Source organism: Varroa jacobsoni, unplaced genomic scaffold (assembly GCF_002532875.2).
Source record: "Varroa jacobsoni isolate VJ856 unplaced genomic scaffold, vjacob_1.0 scaffold_1425, whole genome shotgun sequence".
Lineage (NCBI taxonomy): Eukaryota > Metazoa > Arthropoda > Arachnida > Mesostigmata > Varroidae > Varroa > Varroa jacobsoni.
The window spans coordinates 176,261-193,256 of NW_019214327.1; the positions used below are offsets into that span (position 1 = coordinate 176,261).

The window sequence follows — 16,996 nt, forward strand, 5'->3', positions numbered from 1 at the left end:
AAGCAAATGCAATCCGGTGTGTTAACCAAATCTAGGCTTTTTAAAAACACGAAATCCAAATATTCGAAATACTGAACATAATTATGCGTCTCTTAGCATTTATTAAATATCGATGCATATTATGATAATCTTATCATGATCGTTTTCAAGGAAAATGGTCATGAAGCATGTACAAACGTGGTCACGTTTTCGTTTAAACAGTTCATTGTTCTTATGCTGGCTGATTGTTACCTTTCAACTAGGTTTCTTGAGGGAGGTTCCGCTGATAAGCGATGCATCAATTTCGCGTTAACTGTACCGATGGAACGTTCCCGCACTCCCTTTACGTACAATTCACCATACTTTTTGCATAACTGGTCGCAAACCATCTTTATTTCTAGAAAAAAAAATCCATAGTATCAAAATAATCAGCTTGCTTTTTGAGCTAAAAATCTCCGTACTCTTTATACCTATTAAACATAATGTAACAAAAGCATTCCATATACGTATCGTCGACGCGGCTTGCCCATGGACAACTGCCTGGCCAAATCAATGAAAAACGTTAGCGACGTCGTATGTATGGGCGAACTACTTTAAAACGATTTAAGCTTAAGCTAAAGCTTTTATGTAGATAGTTTCTTCAGTTTTGTAATAAGCAAGAACTGTTTTGTAATTATGTCGCAATAATCCTGCTTTGCAATATACTGCAGTTTGTCCCGTCGTCCACTGTTGCCTGGCGGTGATAACGGAGTCAAAGAGGTTTAATAATTTTCATACTACCTGCAAGTCTGTGAACTAACAATTCATACCTAACATACATTACTTTCTGTGTCGACTCAGATTATTTTTTAACCTTTATTTCTTCATTTAAGAAACACCGTAATCAAGTAAAGGTGATGATGAAATACTAAGCCAGCTATTTTCACCTGTTTTCGCCCTTAGGAACATCTTTTATGTAAAAAAAAAACAATATTTAAGGTTTTTTTATATGATATTATATATATATATGTATCATATATGTATGATGTATCATATATATATATATATATATATATGATAGAATACAATTACAGTTAAGCAATTTATAACCATTCATGTAACTTGTTCGCTTATCGAACGATAGCACTAATGGTTTGCAATTGATATCAAGATAAGACCGTGAAACCTTTTAAGACGGCATCTTTGAAGCAACTATATTTGCTATTCTATTTATTAAATTTATATTATGGAGATGTATGGTGCAGGTCTCGCGAAAAGTTTTTGGCGTTTTTCTCTTGCTTTTTCTTTTTCATTGCGGTTTGCTAATAACCAAACGCTTATTATATGGAAAGCTCTTTCTCTTCTCATTTTTCGTGCCATTACTGCTTTATCGATTATAAATGTTGTTTTGAGTTTCCGGTTCCAAAACGGATGTACTATTTTTGTAAAATAAAAAATGTAACAAAACGTTAACCATATGAATACAGTATAACAAATGGAACTATTAAAATAAGGCTTCTGAAAATGCAAGGGACTTCATTAGAGAAGTGTGAAAAATGATTAAGAGATAGGTTGTACTTCGATGTGGTTTTTAACAGTACATAATTCATATTGTATTTATACAGTAGGATTGATAAGCTAAAACTTGACATCTCTTGTTAAAAACGATACTTCCTCTATTCTAGTGCAGAGTATAAAGAGACAATTCTATTGTTACTCTCTCTGAATGAAGGTCGATTTTTTCATATACAAAACATCTTTATATATTGATTATATTTACTAACTATGACAAAAGACAGAGCTAACGGAGCGAACTTGCCAGGCACGTCGGTAGCAATTCGTGGCCCAGCCCAAATAATGGACGATACACTCTCCTGAAGGCCGGAATCCAAAGTCTGACACTCTTTGACAAGACCAAACCGTGTTAAAATAAGATCACAGTACATTTCGATCAATTCCATTGCTTCGCAATAATAATCTTCGCGGATGATGTGCTCCACGCGTATTCTAGCACGGTCTGCCTTTCCTAATAAATCAAAAAAACCCGAAAAAAACGTTCTTTGGGGTTATTAGCAAAGTTAAGCTGTATACATTTGTCTAACTTTTTATTACATTGAAAGAGCAAATCATGGATAACGGAAATGCATTTGCCCTATTCATTGCCGCTGGGCGCTCACAGAGACAACGCCACAGTTTTCAGAAGCCCTTAGCTAATTTTTTGAACACCTCAATTTTGAATGCATATTCAAGTATAAAAGTCGCTTCATAATCGATGATATCTTAACGCAGGATTGTCCTTTTAGTATCGTGAAAATAGCGTTGTGAAGCGATGGATCTACTCAATTCAAGGATAATTGTTTGCTTACAGAAGCTGCCAAGAATAGGCACCTTCAATCCTTCACTTGCATGTCCAAATGTAGTTATTATATTCGGCATTTTCGTTTGTATTTCGTTCGTAAGTCAATGAGCTCAGCATAAAAATACATAACCCTCTTTAGATAAGTGAATGAAGGATCAACGTTATCTATATTAACAAGCTGTGGCAATTCAAAGCTCCTATTTGATTAACGGACATTGAACTTCGTAAAGTACAAAGCCTCATCTCTACAACGATACCCCAGTTGCTTTTGTCGAATATTTGAGGCTTATCGATGGTTACACAATCTTTAGATGATTTCAAAAATGCTGTATATACATGTTTCCCTAAGCAATAACATTAACCAAATTTAACGTAAACCAAACCTGTTTTCTGATCATTCTCGTCCGTAGCCGGCCGAAACGCAAAAGTTAAAAAAAAAAAAGAGAAGGGAGTTAGCACCTTAAAGCTTTTGTATTTCTTTAGTATTTTCATAGGCTTTTGGCCGAAATGAAAATAAAGTTATCCTAAGTGGGCCGTTATGTACATTTACTTACCTGAAAACGTCTACAGTGAAACAACACATGTTTAGTTACACAGTAGAGATGTACTAGAAATTAAAATTTTGTTTGAAAAAAATAAAGGTTTGAAAAACTATATTCATGAGCGCAATAAAAAAGAATGATAAAAATTTTTTGATTCATTTTTTACAAAGGGTTAGTTATACGTCGTTTAGTCATGAAATGCTATAATGGTAAATAAATGGAATTTTTGTTACTAGTTCTTTACTAAACAAATCGCAGCATGTCATAGCATTTAATTTGCTAGATCGTAAATAACTTTCAAGCCATGAACTCGCTGACTGATCGAACACCAACTTCGCAAGTAATTTTTTACTTCACTTAGCATGCACACAATAATTTCCAATACTAATAGGGCGATTGTGGACAAATCATTTCTGTGTTAAGTGTGTATAAATTAATATACCGCTTCCTCTGACAACAATTATTGATTACTAGCTCAGCCAAATAAGTTATGTTGCAAGATTATCCACATATAATATTGTAGGACGCGGCCAGTTATTAAATTCATGCAGGAAGTATATAGGCTTACCATAAGTATCGTGCGCTAGTACTTACCCACCGCGAGATAATCAGCGATCTCCCTTCGGGATTTTTGCCCAAGTGCAGCCTTTTTTTTCTGAGCTAACTTTAGACGAGACATACTGAGTCTGAGGTTAGTTTTCAACTTATCATAGTTTGGCCCGGTCGCGAACATGGTTAACGTAGTAAAAACAATAAAACTGTGAAAGGTCTAAAACGAGAGGACTCTTATAGCTACAATGATGCAAACGTCTTAACTGGTAGTGTGTCGAATGTTTTTGTCGATGATGAGTAATAGAGCGGAGAGAAGACAACGCAGAGAAGGGTAGTACACACGACGTTTCACATAGAAGCTCGTAGTACGGTCGAGTTCCACGCGACAAAATATTTTGTTCATACATTGTCTTGAATTTATTCGTTGATTTGATAAATATATTTCAAGGCACACAGGGGTAAGAGCTTGTCTTTGTTGTTCGAAATTTAAATATATGAATGTATTTAAATAAAGCTAATAAAGAGCTTTCGCAGGGATATTCGAAGCTCAAAATTTATATTTACATTTGATTTATCTTATTACATGATATTTACAATGCATTCAAATACATATATTATAGTGTAACAAAACGCGGAACACAAAACAATGAAGACAGTTTAATATGATCCTCTTTTAGATGCTAATTTCAATTTATTATTGTTTATGCCTCTCTGTACTATTTGTATACATAGTAGTCCAATAATTGCAACGGCTATGGTATTGCATTGAAAAAACCACTGTTGATTCCTTTAAATTACTAATCAGAGTTTGTAGACCTTATCCGCATATCGTGCTAGCCAGCGCCAAATGTTTTCTGTCATTTCAAAGAAATAAATATTGCGCAACGAAAATTAGCGAGTTGTCGCCGTTTCAAAATAGTGACTGTTAAACGTAATCAACATGAATTTAGGCATTTATTACAATCATCTTCAATGCATGAATTGCATCAAATCGCTAAAAACGGATCTGGATTTACTTTTACCCACGGCCCTCGTTGGCATTGTTTTTATATACAACTAAAAATAAATCTCTTCCGAGTTCTACATCCGTTTCGATCTTGTGTCAAACGGCTAGTCCTTATAACAAAGTAAGAGCCTGTATAATCTAAATCAAATATTTATATTCGCTTGAATTTACTAGGCAAGCACATTAGCACTTGGTAATTGTGGGAACTGCTTTTTGATCAACTGATATGTAATAACAAAAGAGCTTTGACACACACACAATAAACACACTAATGTTTTACGTGCCCTCTAGCGTTTTGTAAGTATACTGGCACATAGTGAGCAAGACGATTGTAATACGCCCTGTATAGGCTTTTCATATCATATAGCTAATGTAATAATCTTGAAAAAATATGTTGTTCCCCAACCTATGGCTGACCCCTTTAAATTACTGATTGGAGATTGTGGGTTCTGACACTCTGAGCACGTTACAACTCGTTGAAGCGTCGCCTTGTAGAAACTCTGTCTGTTCCGGAAAACCCACTTTCAGGAACGCGCTCGATTATAATGTTCTTTTTTCCGAATTTCTACTTATAGCATTCCAATTTGGTACTGTCTTTCTAAAGTTCTAAATTTCAAAGGCTTTATCAGGTGGCATTGCCGCAAAATATCGTTTGTTAATAGGCTACGTTCTCGCTGCTTCAGATATTCCGAGGTGTATTTGTTTTATTTCAGACTGCCTGTCTATCGTGTCCCATACCACTTATGGCGTCCGCAACATCATTACAATAGCATTCCTTAATGCTTTGTTAGTTAGTCTTCGTTTTTGTTTAAAATTTCTTTTGAGAAAATCAGGTGCAGAAATTGGTTGTGAGCTTGACCCTTTTGCAAGGAGGCCGCAACTTTTAACTAACTTTTGGCGTACATAGGTTCCGATTATTGCTGAAACAATTTGGTAGACTATTAAGAAGACCAAGTGTTCTGATGATATATAGCGTCAAATTGAAAAAATTGATTTACACGCTTTTATAAAAAAAAAAAAAAAAAAGAAAGTTTATATATAGGCTGCGAAATGAAACCAGTCAGGCTTTTCGTTTAATCCTAAACCAAACCGCATGTAATTCCGCTCAGTTCCTAGGCTTCAACATAATCGTTTGTCTGAGACATAACCATAAAAAATATTGTGACTATCTTGCAACGTTGAAAAGTAGCAAGTAGTTAAATCTGTTCTAATTTAGCAAAGTGACCAAGCTGATTCTTCACCTGCTAATCACTGAAAAGTTAAAATTAGTGCATTGTTCGACTCGAAAAAAAACTGGGTTTCAGTAGCATAGTCAGTTCTGTGTCAGGTTGAAAAAACCCAAAGCTTGAACTCAAATGAAAGATGAGTCACAACATCTCTAATGGAAATAAACTAAGCTGTATAAAATCTGGAGTATTAGTAAAACTATTTTTATGTATTTCCAGAGCGCCGAACTTCCAGATAGGAACGTATGGTGTGAAAGCAATGTGCTCACCCACGACGTTACCTTAACCCTCCTTGATGCCATGATCCGTGATGTAAATACGATGCCGCAAAATGTATCAAATACAGCAACTTTGAAAGCCCATCATATTTGGACGCTTGGTTTGTTTCATCGGGCGTTAACGCGGACCTGCGGCGTAGACCCAGTAGCCAGCTACCCTCCTATTTTGAATCTTGGCTCCAACGACAGGGCTAGTTCACTTCTCGCTGAAACAGTCACAGCTGCAGATAAAGGTGGGCCGTGCATAATTGGTGGTAAAAACTGTAGTTTTAAAGATATATTCTGGTATCAACAGAATCCCTTGCTGATATGATCGTGCCTCTTTGGAATTCTCACTGTAATGGTCGAGCCACACATTCGTCCGATATGTAAAGTACACGAACTTTTCCAAAGTGATAACTCTTAGGCAGCACAGAATGGTCAGTATTTACAGACCTATAATTAAATACTGTATCAGCTAACATAAAAGACATATTATTCTTTGTGAAACAGCGTTTCGTGGGCTCAACTTCTGGACTTGGCCCTGAAATGGTTGAACCTAAAATGCACAAAACAACTGAAAGCGCAAGAAATTGCAAACTGACACTTGAATTCGTTCTTTTAAGATACTGTTTTCAGTTTTCCAAGCACTATACGGTTCTGAGTAGCGACGATACTATATTAATATAATAGTTAATATGTTTCTGCTGTTTAGTGCTCCTTCTTTTATAATTTGTCGTGTAGTGAGATTAATTATTATCTACTATTAGAAAGCTTTTTATTTCTTCTCGAAGTATGCTCTGATTGTTCTTCGCTTATTCGCGTTACTAAAGTAGTATATTATCTCGAGTTCGTGCTCTGACGCCGTTTTCCTATTTTTTAAAGTACAGCTTCAGTATTTAGGAAACACAGGATATTGAAATTAAAAAAAAAAAAAATAAAAAATACAAAGTCGAAGCCAACAGAAAAAAGGTTAGGTTAGTTATTAAATATAGAAGAACAATTCAAGGCAATGGAACACAAAAGAATTAGCACTAACCATTAACGGTCAGTTTCATCATTTGGAAATTCCTTTTGCAGCTTTATATATTTGAATGTTTAGCATCTTTATTAAACTTTACACCATCAAAACACCAATGAAAATCTACATCTAGTTATAAAAACAACGACTTTTTATTGTGAAGAATATTCCATTTTGACAGAGCACAGTTGGGACCGGTATAAAAGGACTATTGATATTATGTAGTTTTGTGCTGTTTTATTACGGGTCGTCTTTTACGGAACTCTAAGTATAGAGAGAGAGAGAAAGCTAGCTAGTGCTCAGATCCCGTGAACCCGAAAAGCCAGCATCGAGGTTATCATCGTCTGTGGTTCATTTCCATGCCAAGCAAGGTATCTCTCATCAGCTGTGCTCTCGTTCCAGTAGCCTCGAAAAATAGCTTTGAAATTAAAATGCTTTTCAAGAATTTATTTGTTTTCTGTGCAATTACTTATCAGACATTCGTCGATCAGTGGATCCTTTACATTTTATAAGACACTTAAAATTATTATAGGGAGAAAGCACACAATTATGTAAACGGTATCCAGCATAACGTTTGTCATAAAAATAGTGGTATCCTATTTTAATTTTTTATTCTTAATTTCTTCCGATTCTATTTTTTGCTTATTACTTTCATTCACTTTTCATTTTATTTGTTTTAAATTGAATTTTTATAAAACGTTTCTAGTTTTTGATCAGTTTCTTAAATACTTTTCAATGAGTTTTGTTTTATTATTTCATATTTTTACAGTTTATTCTTCAAGTATATTTTCTACTTTACGAAATGTTGACTTTCACGTATTTCGGAAAGCAGGAAGCTTACTTTAAAGCCCGAACTTAAGGCAATCGTTTGGGATCGCAAGGAAATCAATTTTAACAAAACAAGTTTTAAGCAACGTTTTCCTCTAAAGTCCGTGTCAGTCTATCAAAACTATCAAGGGCAAGCATTGCAATGTTGATTTGAATCACAAAAACGATGGTCCTAATGTGATAAAATCATATTTATATAAGCTATATAATAACACGGAGGCTGTGAAGCTTCCATGAGCTTATGTATACGGCTTGGTGTATACAGTATAATATCATAATAGAAAAGATCAACAAAACTAGTTCCACGACCATTCGTATGGCTAACTAATTAATTTTAAATCACACCAAGTTGTCTACCATATGTACTCGTACATTTTTAACCCGGGTTAATTCCATTTCAGATATGACAGCCTTTGGACTATTGGTGGATGGTCTGGGTCAATCGTTTGATTCTCCTCTCCCTTGCTTCGCATGGATCCAGTTGCGACAACATTTGTACAACCGCGGTACCCAAGGCGCGCAAATTCAACGGGCTCTTGTCATTTTGGCTGTTGAAAATGCCAAATTAACTCCAAGTTTAGTTCCCCTGCTTGAGGCCATTATTAGCTCTGCTGTACTTGACGTACTTGAGGTTAATGTTTTTTTTTTTTAACTTCTAAAACCATTCTTCTAACGTAAAACAGGATATTCGTGATGTAAAAATTTCCTCATCGCCAATTTGTTCCTTGAACTTGTTTCAGTAGTGCAAACGATTATTTGAAGTATCTTTTAAGGGCCACTAACCAGGCACTCGAATCTCAAAAAATGCGTTTTTTAGGACAAGGTACGCAGTGGACGGTTGTGAAGTGGTTCCTCCGCTCTCCCTTAAAGAACAAAAGGAGCTGTGCTTATTTAATTATTCCGCGTTATAGCTATCTCGTTATTTCCTTTTTTAGCTGTTCTCTAACTTCGTAGCTCTTTCTATTATTAGAAAACAACCAGTTGTGCATTTAACTGTTCAGTGACATTACATGATAAAACGGATATTGCTCGGACTGTATTAAATAATTAAATATATAACAATATCTATGGGTTGCTGGCCATAGCTGAATGACCATTATAAAAATTACTAGTAATAATATTAATCACTAGTATAAGTAATAATAATCATTATTATAAGTGCCGTAGCTTTAATTAATTCTGCAGATGGTATTGGACCTTGGAACCTGTATTTACTCCATTAATCATACCATAAAATGATACTTGTTACTGTCTTTTACGCTCGGTCTACATATTTCTTCATTCTAGATCCTACAGCAGAATCCCTTGAATGTACATAGTAGGTTGCAACATTAGTAAGGGCGGTTGTACTTGCCGTCACTCTTCACGAATTTCGCTCTTCTTTCAACCAGTCTATTTATTTCTTTGTTCTAAAAATTTTCAGCTCTAAAATTAAAGAATTTCGCCAGCCAGCTTTCCAATTTTTTCTTTATTGTCATTGATCTCTTTATTGCCACTGATCGGAAAGGGTGGCCTTTCGCAGGCGTGCCGTCTGAACAATGTGCTAAGTGCTAAAAAGTGTTTCACTCAGGCTCTCGCAGGTGTGACTTCTCCAGCTTTTTGTCTTATACGGTCTAGTACCGTCGACAAAAACGATGGATTCGCTTCCTCTTCCAGACAGCTTCATCTTATAACTGCAACTCGGTCACACACAAATTATTGTTAACCGTCTTATACTTTTTGTGCATTTTTCACTTTTTAAGACCCTTTCATTCCCGCCAAACGCAAAACTCAAAAATATTCTGCGATCGAAAAACTTTTGGGGATTTGTTTCGGAGCAATTCTGTGGGTGCACCCAGTTTCGATATACTTCTGTAATATGCGTCTTGTTTTATCCGCAATATCTATGTTTAAAGCCTAAGGTCGAGGTATAATTTTATGTAATAAACTTACAACGAACAATACCACGGAGTAAAGAGAGCTATTTTTAATTATGTCTGAAGTAAACAAATAGTGGATTGGTAAAAGATAAAAGCAATATTTAAAGACGACTTTTACTTTTGTTACGGCCTAATATATGCCAAAAAGGCAGTCTCCTGGTAGTTTACGAATGCGTTTATACGAAAATGGTACTACTCGACGAAAGCTTAATAAGTAGATAAATAATAAGCTAAATAAGCTTATACACTTGTACACAAGATAAAAAGTGTATAAGCAAGCTTTCCATGGCGAAAAACAGTGCGCCGTTTTTGAGATTAATGCGAAGGTTAGATATTATTCCATTCCTTAGTCAAGAAACCCCACCGAGATTATAAACTTTTTGGGTTATCCCAAATCAGCTTGGTATGACATTGGACATGAGTGTGCGGCTCCAGAAAAAACAAAGGCAATGTGAAGTCCACAATTAATTGATGCTGTTTGAAAGTGGTTGAAAGTTCTTACGTTTCGATGGGCCTTATGTGAGCACGTTTACTATGAAAGACCACGCCATTGGTCGGAGATTGACAATATTTCCATCAACGGCTCAAACCTTTAACTCAAACCGCGTCCGAACCAGCAGCCGTTAATTGTTTACATTTTTTATCATAATACACGACCACGACTACTAGCCAAGCTGCGTTCACGCAGTATTCGCGTGTCCGTCATACGGCTGCGTCGTTTGCAATAGGCAGTAGCCTCGCGTCCCTGTTGCAGCACTTCCCGGCTGGCTATCTCTCAGGCTGCGCGCCGTCGCTGCAGCTTTCTAACGGTTAATTTTCGTGTACCGTCGTAATATGTCCCGGCGTCTTTCTTTTCTAGAGTCGTTAAGGTTTAAATCTGCTGACTTCATACAGCATATGGCTACTCATGCTCCATACGGCACACATCTGGTCTTCCTTTTCGGTGAAAACTCCCTCTGTTGACACTCGCCCTTCGTAGCCGACTCCGCTATTTTGTTCTTTGCTTCAGCGCCGACCACCATGCGGAATTCAAGCTGACATCGCAATCAATCATCAATCAATGAATATCCTCGAAGGAACTGTAACAATTGCTTCGAGGATATTCATTTCCTGAAGCAATATGGCTCCCAAGCGGTCTCTTTCCCGGGGCAAATTGACCAGTTGGCTGGAAAGTGGCCAGCCTTTTGCGGTTGATCCGTGGCAGTTCGCGGTTCTGGTCTTGTCCTCTAATAGCCGGCGGGGTTCCTGGTCTTGTCTTCGATCGCTTTTACAGGTTTCGTCGGCCGGGCTTCTCCGCTGCCTTCAACACAGAGGGCTAGGCCGTTGGTCTAGATTTCATCTCAGACCAACGTTCTTATGACACAAAGGTTAGACAGATGCTCCGTGAAGGCAATAAAACCTAAACATATGTCATTTGCTCCGCAGTTATTTAAAGAATAAAGGGGAAAGTTATCTTTAACGCTTCTCTAACAATGTTTATTCGATATTATCGATGCAAAAAGCAACCCCCAAAAATGCCCGTTCGTTGTTTCAAAATTAGAGGAAGAGTTCTAGCGGAGTCTATTACGATTACAAGCAGTTGTCCAGCCAATGTTTATTTTCTATATGTGGTGTCGGTGACGCCATACCATCATTTTTTTTGAAAAAAATATGGACAAACAAAAAGGTTTATCTGCACGTCTTACAAAGCGCACCATGGGTAGCTAAAGTGTCTAGCAGAAGAGCTTTTAGTAAAATGATACACCGGCTCATACAAGCCTGTTGCTGTAGCATTAGCTTTTTAAATATCTCAGCATGCTTTTGTGATTAATCAAGCACATATGGCTGCCTGACAGTACAGGCTGAAATATTACTGAGCAAGAGCTCAACAAATCTTAACATGGCAGCGTGCTATCTGAAGTCGTTCACATAACTGTAACAGAAAATTTTGAAACAAGCCGGTGACAGATTGGGGTCCCGAATCAAAGTTGTAACCGTATTATATTGAATGAACGTGGCCGTCAGGACACATTTATTACGAGAAAACAATACACTGAAACATCTGTTTTCGTTAAGATACAGTGGTAGAAATAAGTCCTAAGCAAATTTTGCTGATTACCCTGTATATATGTTGCAAGGCATCGGGCCTTGAGCTAAATACCCACAAACTATGCATTATGACACTTTCCTAAATCAGTTCGTTTCATTCGGCCAGCGTTACAGGACAAGATGACCCATCCTGTGTTTTTGCGTCCTGTTCTGCTGATGTATTACATTGCTCTCTTTGTTTGGAAGCGACCGATTAGACCACGTGTTCTGACTGGTACCCCAAGTGAGTCGCGCTAATGGTTCAGGCGCAGTTTGCCTGAATTTAGTTAAGGAACTGACGCAAGCCCCTTAAGATATAGTGGATTCCTTGAACAGACCCCAGCACCTAGGGCACCATCTGGCTAAATGCCTTCACACTTACGATTTTGCCGGTTCGTATCCTAGACCGTGGTATTTACGAGACAAACTTTATTTGCTGGCGGCGCATAATTAAAAAGTTATCTAATTTCAAAATCACCCGTATATATATATATATATAAATCACTACTCGATATATGATGTAAAAGAGAAAATGTTGCAGATTACAAAAGCTGCAACTGTGGATTGCGAAGGGAACTCGCAATATACACTTAAGCGTTTCTTTTTAACTGGAATTTGAGGCATGAGGATAAAGTGAAGTTTGGCATTGTCATCGAATAATCAGACTGCGTCCTTTCGATTGTCATATCAATGGTTTGAGTCTTCTGAGAACCTGCATTCATTCTTTTATTTTTGGTATCTCATAGTAGCAGATGCTCCCGAGGTTCATTGCAGGTACTACTACCATCACCTAACGTCCGAAGCTACCCGGCACTGCCACCGAACTCGATTTCCCTCCAGAGCGACGGCGTTCTGTCCCCAAATCCCTCTTTGGCTGGCGACAAAGATCGAATCGTGCCTCATTTATGGTGACCGTATGGTGGTTTTTGTTGCCCAAGTCCCGCAAACTGCATGTGGAATACGCCATACACATTTGTAACTGGCGTGGAATCGATTCATGGGGAATTTTTGCCTAGTTTTCGCATCCTTAGTACTTAGGTTATAATTTTGTAACACGTTACGTGGGGTGCAGGGAGAACTTGGAACATACATTGTCCTCTTTGAGGTTTGAAAATTGGTATAATTCAGCTAATGCGATTCAGTCCCAAACAGTACCGCAGTTTTGAGCATAATAAGAGGCAGCTATCCAATTATGGTACTTTTCTAACTCCGGAAATACTAGCTATAGTTTTCTTTATTCACGTGCGCATTACCAAGCAAGTGGTTGGATAGCTCTTCGAAAACAGACGGATTTAAATTCTAACGATTTTAAGAACATCACTGTAATATATAAGGCTAATTATTAGACTCAAGTCACATTTAGTGAGTACCAGGACAAAAAATCTTTATCTATTAAAAGAAAATGGAAAATGATGCGACGATGTTTCTGGCCGAAATTGTAAGAAGCTGTGTTAGATGATTTCTTTTTTGTGTTGACTTTTTGTAATACGAAAAGTTGGCTAATTAGGAAAAAGCAAATGTTGATATATTTGTTTATGGTAAACCGTATTCGACTAAATATGATTTTTTTCATTCAATGTCGCAGGAGTTTTGCAAAAACTTCTTACTGGACCGCTTGAGACTTGTGCTGGAGGTTTGCGATCCAAGCAAAATTGGCCCTTTTCTTTCACTTTATAAGGACCAAAGGGTTAACAGTGAAGATATTCAAGTAGCCGAGGAGGCCTGGAAAGTAAGCTTCATAAATATTCATCTTTCTTTTTAGCGTTAGTGGTATTTTTCATATTGTTGAAAACTATAAATATTATAATTGCTTCCAGGATAATTATAATTACAACTATATTGCTAGTTATGGCGTATGCAATTATTGTCACTATGTTATTCCTTACTACTAATATAGTCTTGCAATTACGGTTCTTATCTTATTGGAAACAATTTCTTTGTTTATTGGATTACAATCCATGTTCAGCAAATGTCCTAGTTGCGCACCCCTTTCACGGGATTTTTCGCTCGTCTAAATAACAGCATTGCTCATTCGGTAAAGAGATCCGTCGCACCTACTTGTTCCTCAGGAAAAGTCACCTTGCGCAACGTACATATTGAAAACTCATGGCACTTCGTAATTAGACTTCTTAAATACGATGTATGTTTATTCCATAAGCACGGAATCTTTAATAAATGAAATATGGTTCACTAAACCGAGCTGCTAAAGAAAATTTACAGTTGTGAAAAAGTTGGCATAGTTGAAAAAAGTAAACATAAATGAACCAATAATGAACAAGCAGCCATATAAAACAACTTTATGTTAATGATTAACGCACATTTTAACAAAGGTGTGCAGGTACCATTTGTTAAAGTAGTCATCATACAAATAATGTTGTTAAAATTGTTCAGCTACAAACACAGCTTATTCGTCCCGATGCTGGTTAAGGCAGTGACGAGGAAAGATGTATTGCGTCGAAATAATGCTTCCATTTTTTATTAAGCCGAATATTTTAGAAGACAATTGTGGACGAAATGTCCCAATATTTTAAAATGTTCACCCGCTTAAACTTTCCAATTAATATGTATTAGAAATTCGCTCCATATAATCAATCCGAGATAAATAGAAATTTATCTAGGAACACAATCACACACGTCGTGTTTACGCATAAGTATCCATTAGCAAAGAATTCCTCATATGTTTTCAACGACTCAAACATGCAGGTTCGAAGCGTGAGGAAATAGAATTGTGAAAGAGTAGGTTTCTCCCCAATATCAATACGCGACAGTGTATTGCAAAAAAACTGATCAATTTCCCTATGTTTGGTGGTTATTCATTGTTCTTGATTAGTTGTACATGTATACCTTTCTGGAAAAACACCTGTTGTTCTTGCCACTAGGCAAAGGTGAAGTTGCCCGGAAGGCGGGTATCGTTCATATATTGGAACGTGAATATGCAACAATTTAAGACGACCCTGTGCATCAATGGTTATAGTATTGTTCGATTCCATCTGCTTTAAAGAAAGCTTGGTCACTTCCTTCAGTTGTATATTCGGTATATACTTGATGAATTTCACCGACGAGCAGTTAAAGTAGCAATCAAAAGCCTTACAAAAATTCGGCATGATGCAGGACGGCCTACTATGACTGAATTTCGTCATTTGCAGGCTGTTGGCCCTCTTTATAACACACGAGGCCTTTTGATCTTGAAAGGATCTTACTTGCAGGTGAAATATGTCTTCAATATACAATGTACGTTTGATGGATAGCTTCTGGTGCCTCTCAGCTATTTACCGTATTTTATGCAAACAAATCCCCTGTGTAAAACGGCCCGTGAATATCACTCTGTAATGTTCCGGATCTGCATTTTAATCCGGAACTTCAGCTAGCACAAATGTATTGTAGTTGTGTGGCTGAGGTGTGGTGTCCTCGTCGAGCAGCAGTAGTCCCCTTTTTTAGTATGCTAAATAGTCAATAACGTTTCCAAATTTCTTTGCATAGCGTTTTCCGAAAGGGTTTTTCTCAGTTAAAACTTTTAACTAAGTATGATTAATTTTCCAGTTGCTGGCCTGCAGTAGGGTTGTCCATAAATTTTAGCCAGTGCGGATTGCCCGCTGTCGTCATTTCCATACGCATAAATGTACATTATGGCATCCTTTAGATGTTCTACCATGTATCTTAATCGGCCCTTATGAAAGGATAAAACTAAATTCAAGTTATGTGAGTACCTCGTTGTTTCTAAGGTCATTGAATCTTCTACATATGCTTGATCGTTAAATGTTTGGTTATTTTGAATAAAATAGATTCTCAGACTCAATCTTCGCAGCCATCTTCTGCAGCTTCGGAGACTTTCTTTGCTCTTTTCGCATCTCGGTCTTTCTTGGATGCTGTTTTTGACCGAAACGATTGTTTCGGCACGGCAAGCCTCGGTGTTAGGCTAGGATCTTGAAGGACGCGAGGCTTAGTAGCCTTTTACCAAGTATAGTTTAAACACGTTTGTCATGCAACGCAATACAATTTTCATACTGATAGTATATCAGCACAGTCGATGCCGGCAGCCTTTTTGTGTCTTGTGTTGCATTGTGTTCAAACAGGAAAAATGGGAACAAGTTAGCATTGATGGCTTTAGAAGGGATGTATATCGCCAATTAAGTCAACAAATCTGATCTACCAGTGTGTCGTCACTGTAAGATGTATGTATGTTAGGCAAACCATTCCAAGCGAGTCGGGAACTTCTGCGGCATTAATGGTAACGATGATTATTATTATTGACAGATAAATTGCACTGCAGATCATCCGTATGATGACACAGTCATTCTTTTGCAATAAGTATATTTTTATAATTGCATCCGCAGATCCTTAGAGCATACAAGGTCTTCTTAAGTGTCGGTGCATATTAATTGTAAACCTATTTTTTCTTATTTGTAATAATGAGCAAACCTCGCTGATTTAATTATTATAGAGTTTATAACCACTGGGCCAAAAATAATCAATTTATTTGACAGTGAAGGATGTTACCGTATCACAATTATATCTGTTAAGTGGACTAACCCTCAGCACTCGAATCATCACTTTGCAGTTGCTTGCATCGTACCTTGAAAATTCGGCAGCCAATTCAACATTAGTATACCTCATACAAGAGATGATTTGCTACGCTCTGCCGTCTTGTAAAGCGCGCCACTATGTTGCGGCATGCCTTATCAACTTCAGGGATGTAACCCTGCGTGATCTCATACTGAAAAGCCTGCTTGCTCAAGAAAAGCTGACGCTGAAGAGGGCTCTTGAGCTTCGTATGACTCTAGCTGGCGTGATTGAAATGGCAGATGTTGAAAATCCTTTCACGTTTATTGGCGCGATGAGTAACAGGTAATAAGTATAGCAGTACCGAGTTACAGTTTCTATTTTTGTACTACTAGTATTGACTTTCAATATTCTTCAGTGTGTACCGTTAAGCAGAAAAATAGTTGACATGCTGAAATGGTGATGGCTAGCTTTTTTCATCAAGCTCGATACAGGTAAGAGAGCAATTAGAATCGAGTAACGCTTCTTTCTCCGTCAATCACGAAAGTTTATTACCGAACCTTTGATTTTAAAGGAGGGTGAATTTATACCAGCGATAGCTTACTTTATGGTGATGGTGTTCTAGTTAGGTGGCCTTGCAACTAATATTCGGGGTTCTTTATTAAATATTTTTGGAAGGTTGTCGAAATAAGAAAGCAACAGGTTGCGGCATCCCAACGGAATCTCGGAGTTCGATATCAGGGCTTCTCACAAAAAGGCTA

The 16,996-nt window shown here is 37.2% G+C and overlaps 2 protein-coding genes across 8 annotated transcripts in view; one reads left to right on the plus strand and one right to left on the minus strand.

The window, feature by feature from the left end:
- Window positions 1–3,700, minus strand: part of Ist1 (increased sodium tolerance 1-like protein) — a 7,416-nt gene extending 3,716 nt beyond the window's left edge. The window contains exons 1-3 of one of the 2 annotated variants that reach the window (XM_022849866.2): window positions 3,454–3,700; window positions 1,778–1,984; window positions 232–376 (exon numbers count right to left, since the gene is read on the minus strand). In XM_022849866.2, the coding sequence (XP_022705601.1) occupies window positions 232–376; window positions 1,778–1,984; window positions 3,454–3,592 (491 nt within the window). In that variant the 5' untranslated portion in view covers window positions 3,593–3,700. Of the gene's footprint in view, window positions 1–231; window positions 377–1,777; window positions 2,017–3,453 lie in introns of both variants that reach the window. The other variant, XM_022849868.2, reaches the window with a different exon arrangement.
- Window positions 1–16,996, plus strand: part of LOC111269937 (uncharacterized) — a 143,948-nt gene that overhangs the window by 120,299 nt on the left and 6,653 nt on the right. For 3 of the 6 annotated variants that reach the window (XM_022849859.2, XM_022849860.2, XM_022849861.2), the window contains 4 exons: window positions 5,863–6,154; window positions 8,151–8,380; window positions 13,321–13,464; window positions 16,294–16,580. In XM_022849859.2, the coding sequence (XP_022705594.1) occupies window positions 5,863–6,154; window positions 8,151–8,380; window positions 13,321–13,464; window positions 16,294–16,580 (953 nt within the window). Of the gene's footprint in view, window positions 1–5,862; window positions 6,155–8,150; window positions 8,381–13,320; window positions 13,465–16,293; window positions 16,581–16,996 lie in introns of those variants that run through there. The other 3 variants (XR_002686006.2, XM_022849862.2, XR_002686007.2) reach the window with 3 other exon arrangements.